The following is a 15,638-nucleotide window of genomic DNA, read 5'->3' as shown; positions in this document are numbered from 1 at the left end:
GAAATTTGAAATTTGTATGCGCTTTTACCTCAAGACGATGACAGGTTGTGTTTCTGGCAGAACTAAAACATCTCACGAACTAGCTTTCATTACCACACCAACCGCAGAGACGGCTGTTTTGCGCTGCCGGGCATTTTGCTGCTCGTCGATTTCGACAGTGCTCCCGGGGTCATGCAAGGTATTCTGTTGGTAATGAACAGATTCTGTATTTCGCGTTATATAAATGGCTTTATCTAGTGTTAGTTCTACGCTCATTTGCAATCTACCATTGAGTCCAACAACTGAAAAGTCTTGGTTCATTGCTTCTCGCACCGTACCGCAGTTACGTTTGTCTGCAAGACAGAAGAAATTGGTGATATATTCATCTACTAGTTTGTGCTGTAGCGGAAGACGCCTGTTAAAGACTTCATACATTGGTTTTGGACAAAGTTTAATATATTTATGGAAAAGTTCTTTTCCCAAGTAAAAATTCCGTCGAATTTTCCGTTGTTAGTCTTAAAGCAGGTCGTCGCCTTTATTGCCATGAAGATATAAAAGCAAATTTACCAGTTTTTCTTCAATTAGTTTGAAAGCTTGTCGGTATCGTTCAAATCTGCGTATCCACTTTTATCAATCGTCTAGATGACTAAGATTTGAAGACTCTGTCGTTGATATTCAGAGCGAAATAGATGGTGGCTATTGAACAGCACTTACAATTCTCACAACAAGTCGTGGTTCTTTATTTCCTCCAACCGCCTGATGAGCAACCAAGTGTCGAATGACCCAGAAGGTCACACTGCAGGACTGATGGTGGGTGGACATCGACATCACATAAAATACAATTACGCGACAGAAATATTCAGTGTAAAATGCATAACAGAAACTGCAGCCCCACATAGCATACCGGCTACGTACGCATACATGCCGGCTCATGTAAGAGCAAGCGCTTGTATCAGAGGTCATCGGGTCTAAATCTAACAATGATTCAATCTAAGAACAAACTAATCAAGCTTAGGAACAATCTTGTCTATCCTTAGACATGCCTCATCTGGTCGTGGAAAGGCATTCGCGACCAGAGAAATAAAACTCGTTGGGTTGGCTTTATCATCATCAAGTCACGCCAATCGACTTGTGGCGGCTCGATCAACAAAACAATCATGTTTTTGCCTGGCCAAACCATCACAATGTTGTGCCCCGCTTCACACCTGGCTGCCTTCCCGACTGTCGCCAATGACGCTTAAAAAGCTTTCAAGTAGGCTAACGATCATGGCGATACCTATGCAGTGCAATCGTGAAGCCTGTTTACGAACGATTTAACATTAACACTCGGCCCATTACCACTGTTTCCAACGTGTTTCAACTTTCATCTCACTTTTGCTAACAATGTACTTGAGAGGCCCATTAATTTAAATGACCAAACTTGTACTGATAATCTTTTTTTAGTCACATATTACAAGTAAGTTCAATTAAAAACAATTTTATTTAAAAAATTCATTTATAAGTTTACCCTCAGGTTCAAAATTACGCCACGCCACACAACGCCGTTGATGTATTGTGACTTTCGTAGCGTAGTTGGAATGAATTACAATTAAAATGAAATGATCACTAATACAGAAGAGTGTGAATCAAAGAGTAGTATACTGGTTGTACATTCATTTGTCTTCTACTGCACAGTTACCAGTGCCCTACACACGGCTGAAGAAGCGTCAGGAGTTATTTTCCAGAAACGTCTTCATCAATTTATGAACCTTCTCTGGTTCGTCTTGAGCCACCCAGTGACTGGCTCCGTCAATAATATGAGTTGTTATTCCCGGAACATCTTTCTAAAATAACATTGTGCACTATGAAGCATGACGTGTTGATGCAGCTAATTGGCACAAAAAGCTTAAAGGCCTACTATCTGCCAAAATTATTCATCTATAAACTTAATACAACTTACAGCACAGTAGGGTACCATTCTTGCATCCAGGGCCATATCTTTATTTCCCCAGATAAACAGGGTGGGTTGGACGATTTGTTTCGTTTTTTTGCGCAGATTCATTCCGTCATAGATTGGATTGACTGAAGTAAATAATCAAAGTGAAAACTTCGCCACATTTTAACCAACAAGCAAAATGTCCTGCACATTATTTACATTAGTTCATACAAAAAGTTTCAAAAATTGACCCGTCCAAGCTGTGGTACCACAGAGTAAGGACAGACGTGTTCTGCGGAACTAGAGGTTGAAGATATTGTACAAGAGTCAAACTGTAGCCTATACACTAAGCGTAATAATGTGTAAGTTGCTTTACTAGCTCTGTAGTAGTTGATGGCAGTTCCAATAGAGCGTCCAACAGCATGCTTGTAGAGCTCTATCTCGTCTGGATTTAAACGGTTGGCCTTGTTTTGAATGCCTCCTTCGTCTTTATTCAACATCTCAAAGCTTTCATAATCATTAAGACCAATCAACCATTCAGCAAAGCATGGGAGCTGGAAAAAGAAGATATACCAACTCTTCAATAGCTGGGAAGGATGAGAAGCAAGGAATTCACTGGTAAAAAAATGTGACATTTTTTCAATATGAAATGGAACAATGCACTAGTAAATATAAGACCGATACATCGATGTTTTTCAACCATGTTTTGGTAACTTAACATTCGATGTATTAAATTGGCATATCCATCACAATTTTATCAGGATGATTATGAAGTTGTTTTAATAAGAAGTTAGATTTCATGTCACCATGAAACGTATCAACATATGCTTAAAAACACACATGACGCTTATTCTTAAGTTCAACTTCCATCACCAGGAAAGTGATTCGTTGTGCCTTGTAGAAAGGTATTCAAAGCATTAAAGCACTGGCACTTACCGAAATACTCGACCATTTGGACAGTTCATCACAATGAGCTTATCAACCACTTCCGGAAAGTAAAGCGGAAGTTCCCATGCGATTGCCGCTCCCCAGTCGTGAGCAACGATAACCGCTTTTTCGTAACCTAGAGCCTCCACAATTTCTCGGACATCGTTCACCAAGTAGTGCATGTGATATTTGCCAATTGCTGCAAACGGAAAACATAATCAGTGACATATTACTGGTGCCAACTATAGCTTGACTGTCACGCAGGCATTTTAAAGCGTCCCATTTTCTCACAACTTGGTTTGTCAGAGTCGCCATAACCTCTCATGTCAAACGCTACCACGTGGTAATTTGAGCCAAACGTCTCTAGAACACCTCTCCAGCTGTACCTATAAGTAATTTTAATTGGTTGAGAGTTAGATCAAGCACAATCGAACTTTAAATGAAGAATTAGAGCAACTTACCAACACTCAGGGAACCCATGCAGACACAGCATAAGTGGGCTGTCTTCTGAACCAGTGTGAACATAATGAAACCTGGTCCCAGATTTTGTTCTTACAAAATCATGTTTGAATTTTTTCTGTGCAACTACATACAATAGAGAAAGTGAACATCATGACAACTATAACGTAAAGAAACGAACTTACAACCAAATATAAGAGTCCTACATTCAACCAATTATCAAACTGATATCAAAGCCAATTTAATGATGAGCAGTTGTTTGAAAGTTACTCACATTCTGGAAGCAAGTCGTGTGCTTTTCGTCGAAATAGTTTCCTTATACCACTCGGCCCGCCAAACAGAGATTTAATCAAAGTTGATGAGATCACAATTGAAGCCCAGAAACATCCAATTGCATAATAAATCAAAGCAATGAAACACCTCTTTACATAGGATGCCATAGCCTACTTCACTCTGCACTTTGATACTATACAGCGCTCTACAACCTTACTTATGATTGATCAGTTAGCATGACAAAGTAGTTCTCTACTGTGTTGATTTTGCTGACGTCAGAGTTTAGGCCTCTTTTGACCGTGGAGAATCTGAGAATGTGACAATGGCGTCACGCATCATTACCTCCTTTATTCATTACTTCCTTTATCCAATACAGTTCTAGCGGTAGCCGGCATAGACCGAAGCGTATTGACATAATCTTAAAGCGGACCACGCTCTATTAATTATTACCATGACGCGACGAATCCAACGACAGCGTTCGCACACTTTCACAAGCGAATAAAAGCCAAGATAGTAATATGGGCCTATTTGAAATAAGTTTTACTGCAGTGGCATAACTACACTATGGCCATCTTAGGCAGATGCCTAAGGGTCAATGACAAATACCACATAAGACCTTTTTGTTGCGTTAAGCTTACAAAAGAACGACGAAATCGTTTTTCAACTTTCAACGGGAAAAAAAAACAGTTTTGATTAGAAAGCGTCAGTAGTGACACGTTACAGAATGACATAATTACAACATAATACATCATATACTGACAGAATTTGGCAAATCAAATAAAACTTGGAGAGTGCTATAGTGTCTCAAAGAAAAAGATAGCGGACCCTATACTAGGTATGCCAGCTACTGCTAGCTGGTGTTCTAATTGCTAGGTTAGTTGGTTTCATGCTATATTGTCAGTTAGTGCATGTTTTTGCCGTTTAACTTACTTATGTTTGAATAAAGAAATTCATGTAGTCTATGCTAGGTCTTGGTTACTTCGCTTTAAAAACCAACATCTGGTCTGGCATTATGATGCGAGGGGATTACCCTGAACTTATACACTGGTACTATAGAATTACAGACTTTTCTTATTCATAATAGTCTATGATGGAAAACATTAAATCATTGCAGAGACCAGAAATATGTGTAGACTTGGGTCATACAAGTGTGTAGACTTGTCTGAAACTAACACGTTTTTGTATTTGGTTGGCAAAAAGTTAACTTTGACTGGTTTGGTTTATCGCAGCTGGTATGTTAATTCTTAAGCTTGATCCAATATACAACATCTCAATTGACATGTTGTTGATATTTTTCAAGTATCGACGAGAAGTGATAAAAGATCGCTGAGTAAAAGCCTTGCAAAGACTTCCCTCGGTCCGTCAATAAAGATTTTGACATCCATACCATAAATCATACCGAATGCCTAATTGCCTATTATATAAGCCCTCAACCTTTGAGCGCATGCATTTGCTTAAGCTTCTTTGTGCAGTTGAGCACCTTAAGTTCCTTTCCAACTTTCCTCAACTCCTTGCTATGAACTTTTAACTGTTGTTCATTAACTGTTATGAATTTTATTTATAACTTAATCATTTTAACCTTCTACTTGGCACTAACTTGCATAACAAAATCAATGGATCAAGTGAAAGTCGCAGTTTATTAAAACCATGTGGCTTAATGTTATAAAATAAATTCATGTGAAATTAATTACACAGAGATAGAGACGTTAATTTAGTTTAGGGAATACAGTATACACCATCAACCGAATAATAATATATATACAGGTATACTAAATTATATAAAGCAAAGCGGAGCCAAAGAAATTTGTGGACGCTGTTCATACAAATACTGTAGTGATTTCATATCGTCAAAAAATGTTTAGCATAAAATCAAGTATAATATAGACAAATCTGTGAAAATCGAGCACGAAAAATCACGGAAATATTTCTGAATACATTCATGAAATGTTCTTTTTATAGCAGTGGAGGAGGAGTTTTATTCACGATATTCGGTACCACTTTCACAACCAACTTTCTCTGTTTGCCTTGCTGGCGATATGTAGTCGACAAAGAAGGTTTGTAAAATTGAAAAAAAAGTTTTGCTTCTAAAGTGTAGACAGTTGGTATCACGAGCTTTGTTAGGATAAAAATTGCAAGCTTAAATGGTTATACACGATCCATTAATTGAATTGCTTTTACTTTTACCATGTTTCTATAATTTATGCATAGAATGTCGGGGTGAGAAATATTTGCAAATCAGTATTTGGGAACACATGTCATACTCGATCTTCATTAAAGACGTGATAAAGACTCCTTAAATATTACCGTAAGCTTGTGGAAGACTTTGACAAGTTGTTGTAACAAGTCCGGTCACTCATCCAAAATAAACATTTTTAGCAACTGGCGAATCCTTTGCAATGTAATACAGAGTAAGTGATCAATGTAAAACTGATTGGAAAAATTGTACCAGAAACTTGTGAAGCTATTTGGAATACTCTCTGCCTACAAGTGCTGAAATCTACAACTACACCGAACGAGTGGCGTGAAATTGAAAACAACTTTAAACAACTTTAGGACTCAGAATGAATGCATTTCTTAGTTTTCATACCATTATTTATACAACATTCGTCAAGCGATAACTTATTGAAATCATTATATTGCGGCTCACTATCACAAATTATGACATCGAAATGATCTTCGCCAAGAATGTTGTCAAAATTGCTGTCAGTTCTACTAAGACGCAATAAAAGCAACCACCATAAATTTAGTCAACTTTTAGTTATTCTGGAAAATGTATAATCTTAACTCTTGAGTAGACAGGATTTGAGTTGACGGACCACGAAACAATATACCAGGTATGGCAGCTGGGATATCAGATCTTAGCTTACGTGCCAGCTATTACTTTGCTGGAACTGGCATATTGAGTTACAACTTCGATTCGTTGGCATCGCGAAGTCGGTGACTGTGGTTGGTGCTTGGTGGTCGCTGGTTTGATGCCAAGTAGGTTGGGAAAATTGCAGGAAAAAAATAGCGATTATAGACTTGGTCATTTACCGTGACTTGTTTTATAAAAGTTGACTTAATGTTGTGCGGAACTCTTTATAAAATTGAGTACAAAGTTTAACCTATAGGTAGGTAGGCTATCCGTTTCTTAATCTGTAATCTAAATTCAAAATACGCAACATACTGATATAATAGGTTAGCCTGTATGATTAGGAATAGTAATAGAATATATAGATAAGCTTACTTTAGTTAATGCTTGTATCGGTAGTCTTTGAAGTTGTAGGCTACGGTACCGGTTTACCAACTGTCCAACTGCATGAAAAGACGACTGGACTGGCAGATTGCTAGGCCTATAGCCTCCGTATTTCTTTTCAACAATTAAGCCTATTGGCTGATTGGCGTCTGCAAAACCTGAAAAAAGACTTTCAGACTTCATGGTCAACATCATGGCTGAGGAAGTGAGTTTACATTTGTATGGTTGCCATTTTGATCTGCATAAAGGATCGTTTGATAACACTTGTGAAATCACTTGGTATGATATCCCCATACCCAGACTGCAGAGTATGGTTGCAGCACACCCGATATATTTTAGCCGAAATGGTATTGCACATCTGACACAAGCGATCTCTCTAAAATAAAGGTGACACTAATTTTTTTCTATTGTAAAAGGCCGTATCATACATACCACAAATGCCGGACAACCTTAGTCGCAGTGCATGCCGGGAATTTGTTTACACATCCCCGAGATCTCTATAAAAAGTGCCATACTTTGCACTCCGCCCCCATACTGTAGTTGCGCTAAATTTTGTTAAGTGCATATATAGTTAATGTCTGAAGTGATAATAGTGTCCCAATTTTGTCCATAAAGTTGAGATGACACAGCATTTATCTGGTTACCATTCGAATAAACACCAGATGCCACCGAATGACTAAGCAAACGAAATCGATGACGCATGAAAAAATAACCCAAAACCGTTTTGTACAAATTTCAGCGTGCGTTAAAACTTTTCAAGCTTAACTGCTAAAAATTTACACCAAAAGAAATGGGAATTTGGAAAATAAGCTTATACCATATGGTTATATTGTTCCATTTGCGTGTATTTTGTTATTTTTCAACTAACTGCTATGGAGGTTATCAGGTTTTGATTTGTTTTGCAGGATGATGATTTACAGGCTTTGCGATTAGCTGCGCTAGCATCAATTGGTAAAAAGAAAACTGCTTCTAAGGATACAGAAGACTTAAATGCTTTGAGACAAAAAGCATTAACTAGTCGCAAGGTTTGAATTTTATTGGCTTATGCAGTGGTAGTACTGCTATTAGAGATCGACCAATGCTGATATTTCACATTTTCACACATGTCGGCGTTGTCCTTCTGCAATTCGGCAATGATGTGATCCGATATCAGATCCTTTAAAACCAAGTGATTTGGCTTTGTCTAAAAATGGTGTTTCCATGTCTCCAGCATTATCCTGATTATATACAGAGCCAAGGCAGGAATAGACAGCCAATCAGCAATGAAAGTATTGGATGAACAACTGTTTATCTTCAAAATTATTTTACTTTTTGTGTTGCTGAGTGTAAGATTTTCCTTGCACCACATGCTTTTGAAACAGAAGATGTTTGATAAGTATATAAAAGTATTCATAAGTAAGTATTACTGTTAGAGTTTGTATTGTGCAAAATTTTGTCGTCAATGTTTTTTGTTTTACTAAAAATTAATATTGGCTTCAAATACCGTTTATCGTCTTTTTTAAAACTATATTGGTCGATCTCTATCTGCTGTTGTATCAGTTCAAATTTGATAGCCACTTAAATTCTTCTAGATTCCTCTGTTAGAGTTCAAGTTAGTTTAAGCAGAAAAAGTGACGCTTTTTATTTTATGTAAAACTCTTTAGAAGCAGGAGCCTGATCTTTTTGAGAAGTTACAACCAGCTAAAAGCAGTAATCTCATAAACTTGACACCAGGCCCTTGCGAAGGTGAGATTGAGATGAAAGTTCCATCTCTAATAACTCGTGCCACAGATATCTTAAATTTTTGAGCTAAATATTTGCAGAGCATCAATCAACCGGCAACAGTACGGGAAGTAAACAATCTTCCAATGATGGAAAATCTTCCAGTGAAAATGAACTTTCCAGTGATGAAAGCGCAAGGTATATTCATAGATGCATCAAGTATATCAAGATTATTTTGTGCTGGATTTTAGTACTATATTTTTTTGTGCGAAATATTTGAAAAGCATTTTTGCTGGTAAGTGCAAAAAATAGCAACAATTATATAACAGTTGTAGGGCGTTAGCAGAAATTGTGCAACAATTTAATCATATTGCTATTAGCCTATGCAGTGGAATCCTGGTTAATAATACTCTAATAAGACTTGTTTTGGTTGTCAGGCCTCAAATACGTGTTTTTCGTTCCCAGCTGTCGGAGTAACTTGTTAATCATAATGCCAGTGCACACGGGGTGGTGGAATATACTGAAGTTGCAAAATACTGAAATATAAACGTTCAGTGGCTTGTATAAAAAGATTTTTACACTCAAAGGCTAATTGACTTGCCCTTCTTAAAACCAAATAACAGTAATGTAACTATCTTGATAATAGAAATTTGAGGGTAGTCACAACACCAATGCTAGACTGTTTAAACTCATTTTAATTTTAAACGCTGTATTGTTATATTGATAAAAATTTTGTGTGGCTCTGAAAACATTGTTGCCATTGGCAACACTCACAATTAAAATTAAAATTTTTTTCACTCACAGTTTAGACGAAGAGAGCAACTTTTCTTCCGACGAGGGCAGTGACTCATCTTCTGATGATGAGAGCTCTGATGAATCTGATCAAGGGAAAAAGGAAAGGTTTGTTGTCATCACTTTCTACAAACCCGTTGTGAGTTTCTTTGAACTTCTAAGTTCCGTTTCTTCTGATTCTTTCAGCAAACCGGTTGAGTCGAAGCCTGAAGTTAAACCAACAGATGAAGACGACATTTTAAACGCAATTGACCAATTTTTGGACGAAGGAGTCATGATTTTGGATGAATCATTACCTGCTATTGAACCTTCCAAGCCTAAAGAAACGAAAATTGAAGCTGCTGCACTGTTGAAAGAAAAACCTGATAAAAAGAAAAAAGATAAAATGAAAAAGCAAAAAAAAGAAAAAGCTGCTTCTGGGAAAGTGACTGAAAAAAATGTAAAAGTATCAAAACGGACAAAAAGTAAAAACAAGAGAAAAGATACCGACAAGGTGACTTGAAACTTCACCAATAACTTGCAAATTTATATTTCTGTGAACTCACTCGCAAATGAGTAAATTATTTTCTTGTTTATTTTCTTTGTTTTCTTTAGAAAAACAGTGAAGTGCAAAAGCCTGCCATAACAGTCAAGGCCCAGACAGAAGTGGAGCATTCAGAAACCGAGCAAACCCAGAAATCGAAAAGCACAGAAAAGCAATCCAGGAGACCTGAAACTAATTTGGATAGGTGAAACAGTTTTATATTTTAAATGTGATTTGAAGTGTCTTCCTGCACAGCGTTGTACACTACACCTAACTTTTAATGGTTTAAAAGAAAAGCAATATTGTGTTTTTAAAACAGGCATAATCGAACATCCATTGCCGCAACTAGAAAACCTAAAGATGAAGAAAGACCAAGTAAGTGGTAGCCTGTACTTGCATGTGAATTGCAGCTATGGTACCGTTGTCTTCTTTGTAATGGTTGTAGTGAAAGTTGATTCCCAGTTTTAATTGTTGTCTAGAGAAGCGTTTCGTAAACTTTTTTCTCCCATATACCCCCCACGTAAGGCCATCTCCAGATCCACAAACACCCAAATTCTATCAAGACTTATTTATTGGGAAGGGATAAATTGATTGAAACAATCCAATGTGTTAAGTGAATAAAAATGATTTTGTTATTATGTTCACAACATGACTAATAACAAAACACAACTCCTTTAAATTATTGTTTCCATTGGAAAGTTTAAAATTAGCGCATTTACCACGGTTAAAATCCCTTGGTTAGGAGCCAAGTGAGTAAGCTGATTCTAATACGCCATAAACTCTGTAAAAATTCAGAATTGAAATGTGATATGTAAATAAGTGTTTTTGCAAGGCAAGCGGCAAAAGTATGAAGGACAAGAGTCTGACAGTGTCCATTCATCTGACCTAAGCTTTCTGAGCGACTCCAGCGAGGAAGAAAGTAGAACGGTTGGTAAATATGAAGATATTCACGCCCTACCCACGCAATGCAATATCATACTGCTGTGCAATGCAAGCCGTACTGTTCGTACGTTAAAGTTTTTTCTCTTTAGAAGGACAAAAGATCTGAAGAAGAAGTTCCAGACAAACCAAAGAGTTCCACAATTACTGACCTGTCTAAAGGTAAAAAGAGAGATTTAAAAGCAAGGTGAGTTGCAATCGATATTTTTGAAAGCAAGCTTTCTAATGAATTCCTGTGAGTGCTTTCCGAGCAATCTTAAAAGATCATTCGCTTATCATTTGTTGATTACAGCGTTTTCTGGGTGTTCTTACCCTCTGTGGCTCAAACAAAAATCTGTTGTTGTACAAACGTTTGTTTCAGTTTCCTTGGAATTGCTCCCACAGAAAACTTATATACCTACTTACTCGATAAACTTTTCATTCTGATAACAAAATATAACCAGCTTCACACATTTACAATTAAACCAGTTAAAAAGAGAGAAGGTATGCCACACAGCATGTTATGCCCATTGTTGCAATAAAGTCATTACCCTCACTTCCGTACAGTATTTGTTGTGGTTTCCCTGTTAAGATACTCATAGCAATAGGATACTCCGGAATTTCTTGCTTCAAATTCACTTAAATATAACGTAACCCATTTTAATTTAAAGGCTGTCCGTGAAGGAACGTATCAACTTAAGTGGGAAGAAGCCACAATCAAAGAATCTAGCGTTGGAAAAGACAGACTCCGATGAACAATCATATTCCGATTTAAGAGAAAAACTAAAAGGGAGAGGTTTGCCACGGCGCGAACGAAATTCACAGACAAATGCTACGACTGATGTGAGAGAGATAAAGGAAGTCAATCCCATCGCTGCTAAGGTGGCCGTGATGAAGACAAAGAAGATCTATGTCAAGCCAGATGTGCTGCTAAGCAAGAACAAGTTTGCATCAAATGTGTCCCAGGAAAGTGGCCTCAGTGAACGACATTTCAATGATGATCAGATTTCAAGGAGGTAAAGTTCATCAAAATTACTCACCAACTTTTGCAGAATTTCTGAATTAAAATTTAGGCAAAGTTGAAGTTGATTTAAATCACGGAGTAGTTTCAGATAAACTACCCAGACCAGATAAGCCCAAGCTTCAATATTGTTTATGCTAAATAAATGATATTTTTCATAGTACCATCGCCATTTATCATTCATCACCAATTTTGCTAAATTAGATTCGCGCACTGGTAACTGGCATAGTTCTCTCATAAAACAGACATCTCATATTTTCACAGCAATATTTCAAGAAAAGCACTCCTACCGATCGCAGTGAGAGTGGACAACTCTAAACCTGTGCCCTCCAGACGTTTCCGGATCGACGAAAAAGACTCTTCTGCTGCATTTAGTTTCAGGTGAGTGTTGAAATAAACCAAGTATGCAAGTTTTCAAACTCTCTATTCTATACATTTTCATTCCAATATTAAGACCACGTTTCACAAAGTATGACTGCTAAGAGGATTTCAGAACTGTTTGCATAGTTTTGCAAAATGTATTAGAATCCAGATTGATGTAGTTGCACTTAGGGCATAATTTCTGTTGTGTGGTAAATATTTTAACTGGTTTAGCTGTAATTCTCACCTTACAAAGTCGATTATAATTTGCTATCAAAATATATTTATTTCCAATCGAACATGTTTGAAAATTTCAAATAGATGGTTTTGCGCGTGGGTACAATTTCATATGAACCAGATGTAACAGAATAGAAATTAACATTGCAGCACTGTAGTAACTAGTGATGCCTCGGCCCTCGAGTAATAGGTACTGGGATTAAAAGGTCAGACAATAGATTGCATTCGACTGCTGATTAAAGCTGATGTTCTGCATTCAGGAGGAAAAGAAGCGTCATTCAATTTGCTCCCGAAACGTCTGCTTTGGAAAAACGTCAGAAGCTGGAAGCACTGCAAGCTCAAGCTCAAGAAGAACGATCTTTCTCGGACCTCAGTGACCAAGATTTTGATGATTACGAGATAGAAGAGCCCAATGAAATGTTCAGCATTGACACAGGTACAGCATGCTTGGCTTGACACCCTCTTTCTGTCATCAGTCCTAGGTATAAGTAAATACGTAAGATCATGCTCATCATGACAGATGATGAAAGGCTGATAATCTAATCCAGTTTAAGTCAAATTCTGAAGTTGAAACATTAACACTCAAATCTTTTTAACACATACGCTTGTTTGTAAAAATGCAAGAACTGAAAGCCATGCTATTTGAAATATATTTTCCTGAAAAAGCATGCACTGATTCTGTATGAGTTCTACAACTTAGTATTCTTCTTTTGTTTGATCTCTTATCGGCATTGCGAAATTGTTGCTGTATTATGACGCCAGGCAATGAGAAAAGAGCAAAAAAGCACCATTTTAAAGCTAATCGATAGCTCTCGTGTAACTTCCACTGCTAATCGCAGTAAATTATCTGCTGAAGAAATAAACTTTAATTTTTTACAGCAGATTTCTTATCACTTCAATTTAAATTACGAGTCTGTATTTATTTGTGACTTATCTGAGAAATTTATTTTATTTATTTGTAACTGAGAAAATATCATGCAGAGAATCCTGCAGAGGACAAGATGGTTGACATCACCTCAACCAGACGACCCTCAGTCAAGTATTCTCGTGTTGCGACCGCCCTGAAGTCAGAGAAAACGGAAAGTGAAGAAGAGTGTAAGAAAGAAGAAACTGAAACATCGAGTGATGAAGAGAACGTGGTGATCAAGTACTCCGATCCTAAACTTACCAGCAAGAGGATACCAAAAGATGCTCGAGATAAACAGGTCAAAGCGAGTGCCAAAAGGACCAAGAATGAATCCAAACGTGACTTGCTACAGTCCCGGAGGATTGGGATTACATCGCAAATCTTCACGAGCCGAAGAAATGATTTTAATGAAGAAAACGAGGGAAGAACTTCAGTGAGAAAAATTGGAGGCAAAGCGAAACGACTAATTTCGACCAAGAAGCGTGCTGATGCAGAGGAACCGGACTGGAATCGAACCTCTGCTAAATCCGTTAAAAATCGACTGAATAGGAATCAAGATCCTGAGGATTCATCATTCGGAGTGGAGGAAAAAAGGCGGAGCAGTTCCCGGAGGAAGGTGGATCGTGAAAAGATGTTGGACGATCGCATCCGTAAGATGAAGGAACAGAACGCAAAGATCCTGCAACGAAGACAAATGATTGAGATGGAGGAGAAAAAGTTCCGGATGAAAGCGACTCCATCCTGATGATGAAGCTTTCTGCAAAACTGCGCAGCAGCGGAAAATCGACAAATGCGTGATTGGACGCGATAGCATTCTATCTCCTGGTGGTTCTCAACCTAGCGTCTTACATCGCGATTCTTGGTACCCGGACGTACTTGCAACTATTGTAGCCGACCGTTGGCGATCTACTCGCAATTAATTATGCACTGCTTTTAGGCCTACTTGCAAAACGCCAAATAAAAATGTCCAGACAAACTGCAAGGAAGCCTTGAATCGGTTGTAAACTTAGTACTAGAGCAGTTGTTTACCGTTTCGTGCCTGCAGAATTGCACAAGCTTGGAAAATTAAATTTAAATGCTTTTTGAACCTCTAGCGTAAAAATGTATGTTTATTTACATTACATTATCAAGGGAGCAGGCGTCGTTAATGCCATGCCGAAGGACATTACTGCTATCGCATGTAGCGTTGCCAAGGCGATTCCAGTTCGCAGAATTGCTAACTAGCTCAGCCGGCATTTTTGACCAACACACTTCCAAGACCAGCCAGCCGTCTAGTCTTTTTTACAGAGGAATAAAAACTTTCGTTTCAATGAACTGAAGTAGATTAGTCAATTGCTGTTGAAATTCTTCAGATTGTGTTAAAAACCAAACACGCTCGGGTTAGTTACGCTGGAATGCTGTAGAAACTCGGGCTAACCAACAACGCCCTTTAGTGCCATGACCACCAGAAACCGGGTTCTTGCCTGAGATGGGGATTCTTTTCCCATCCACTGATGTACAGCATTGAAGCAATATTTAATCATCAGTTGCTTGAACACGCCACCTGCTCGTCTGCTTAATTTATCGCTTTTTCAACTTATGTTTTATGAATTTAAAAAGTATAGGTTTAGTGGCCGTGCTAGTTGTTACCAGCGATTATTAACGTTATTTTTCTTGAGCACGTTTTAAGCCTTTTCGGCTTTTTCCTGTTCATTGGTGCGTGTTAGTAAAAACTGGCTTGATTTTTCGTCCCCACCGCACTTATGACGAAAAATAAATGAACGAATTAAATTGCTATGCAGTAGAAATTCGCCATTTCGAGTTCCTCACGTAGGCCTCCTCTCCAGAGGATTATCAAAACGAATTACCTCTAAATCAGGCGAATTGCCGAAATATGCAAGCAGGTAATAACATATGTACACGCACAAAACACACATTCACGCACTTAAAATGACTTCGTGTATTCCGTACTTACCCGCTTATTCCTACCATTAAAATGGCCAAATGAGTTAATTCAAAACATGAATTGTGGTAGGGCAGGTAGGTTATATAAGCCTGCAATACTTATGCTCACGTTTACGCGTAGTTCATGACAAAATGTCTAACACTCTAACTAATACAAAGAAAATGTTTCCCGGGGATGAAAAAAAATAATTGAACTGTCGAATTACGCAAGTCGTGAGACCGAATTGAACCAACTTCCACCAGAGAACATCGAAATGTACAGAATTCTGCCGGGACCGATAAAAATGTGACGAATTAGACAAATTGACAAATTAAACCAAGTCGAATTGATGGTCTACCTACAATCTACAGTACTGTATTACCCTGTGCTGTGCGTTAGGCATCACGGCATCTATTCAATGTCATTGCCGATTTTTTTTTATTCTATTGCACGTAGAGAAATGTGGC

General features: G+C 37.8%; 2 protein-coding genes across 2 annotated transcripts; one reads left to right on the top strand and one right to left on the bottom strand.

The window, feature by feature from the left end:
* Positions 1–1,440: 1,440 nt before the first annotated feature.
* On the bottom strand, positions 1,441–3,914 carry LOC143470476 (epoxide hydrolase 4-like). The gene is made up of 7 exons (XM_076968637.1): positions 3,555–3,914; positions 3,283–3,406; positions 3,113–3,207; positions 2,831–3,020; positions 2,271–2,509; positions 1,919–2,040; positions 1,441–1,802 (listed from the first exon to the last, which is right to left on the bottom strand). The coding sequence occupies exons 1-7, from the start codon at positions 3,718–3,720 to the stop codon at positions 1,686–1,688; spliced, it is 1,053 nt and encodes a 350-aa protein (XP_076824752.1). The 5' UTR covers positions 3,721–3,914; the 3' UTR covers positions 1,441–1,685.
* A 2,587-nt stretch (positions 3,915–6,501) lies between these two features.
* On the top strand, positions 6,502–14,349 carry LOC143470834 (uncharacterized). Its single transcript, XM_076969117.1, has 14 exons — positions 6,502–6,993; positions 7,694–7,813; positions 8,432–8,513; positions 8,591–8,687; positions 9,294–9,389; positions 9,468–9,774; positions 9,876–10,009; positions 10,124–10,179; positions 10,637–10,731; positions 10,836–10,930; positions 11,394–11,738; positions 12,008–12,124; positions 12,601–12,776; positions 13,322–14,349. The coding sequence occupies exons 1-14, from the start codon at positions 6,970–6,972 to the stop codon at positions 13,990–13,992; spliced, it is 2,415 nt and encodes an 804-aa protein (XP_076825232.1). The 5' UTR covers positions 6,502–6,969; the 3' UTR covers positions 13,993–14,349.
* The last annotated feature ends 1,289 nt before the right edge of the window (positions 14,350–15,638 follow it).

This window comes from Clavelina lepadiformis, chromosome 9, assembly GCF_947623445.1.
Source record: "Clavelina lepadiformis chromosome 9, kaClaLepa1.1, whole genome shotgun sequence".
Classification (NCBI taxonomy): Eukaryota; Metazoa; Chordata; class Ascidiacea; order Aplousobranchia; family Clavelinidae; genus Clavelina; species Clavelina lepadiformis.
This window is presented reverse-complemented; position numbering and strand designations above follow the sequence as displayed.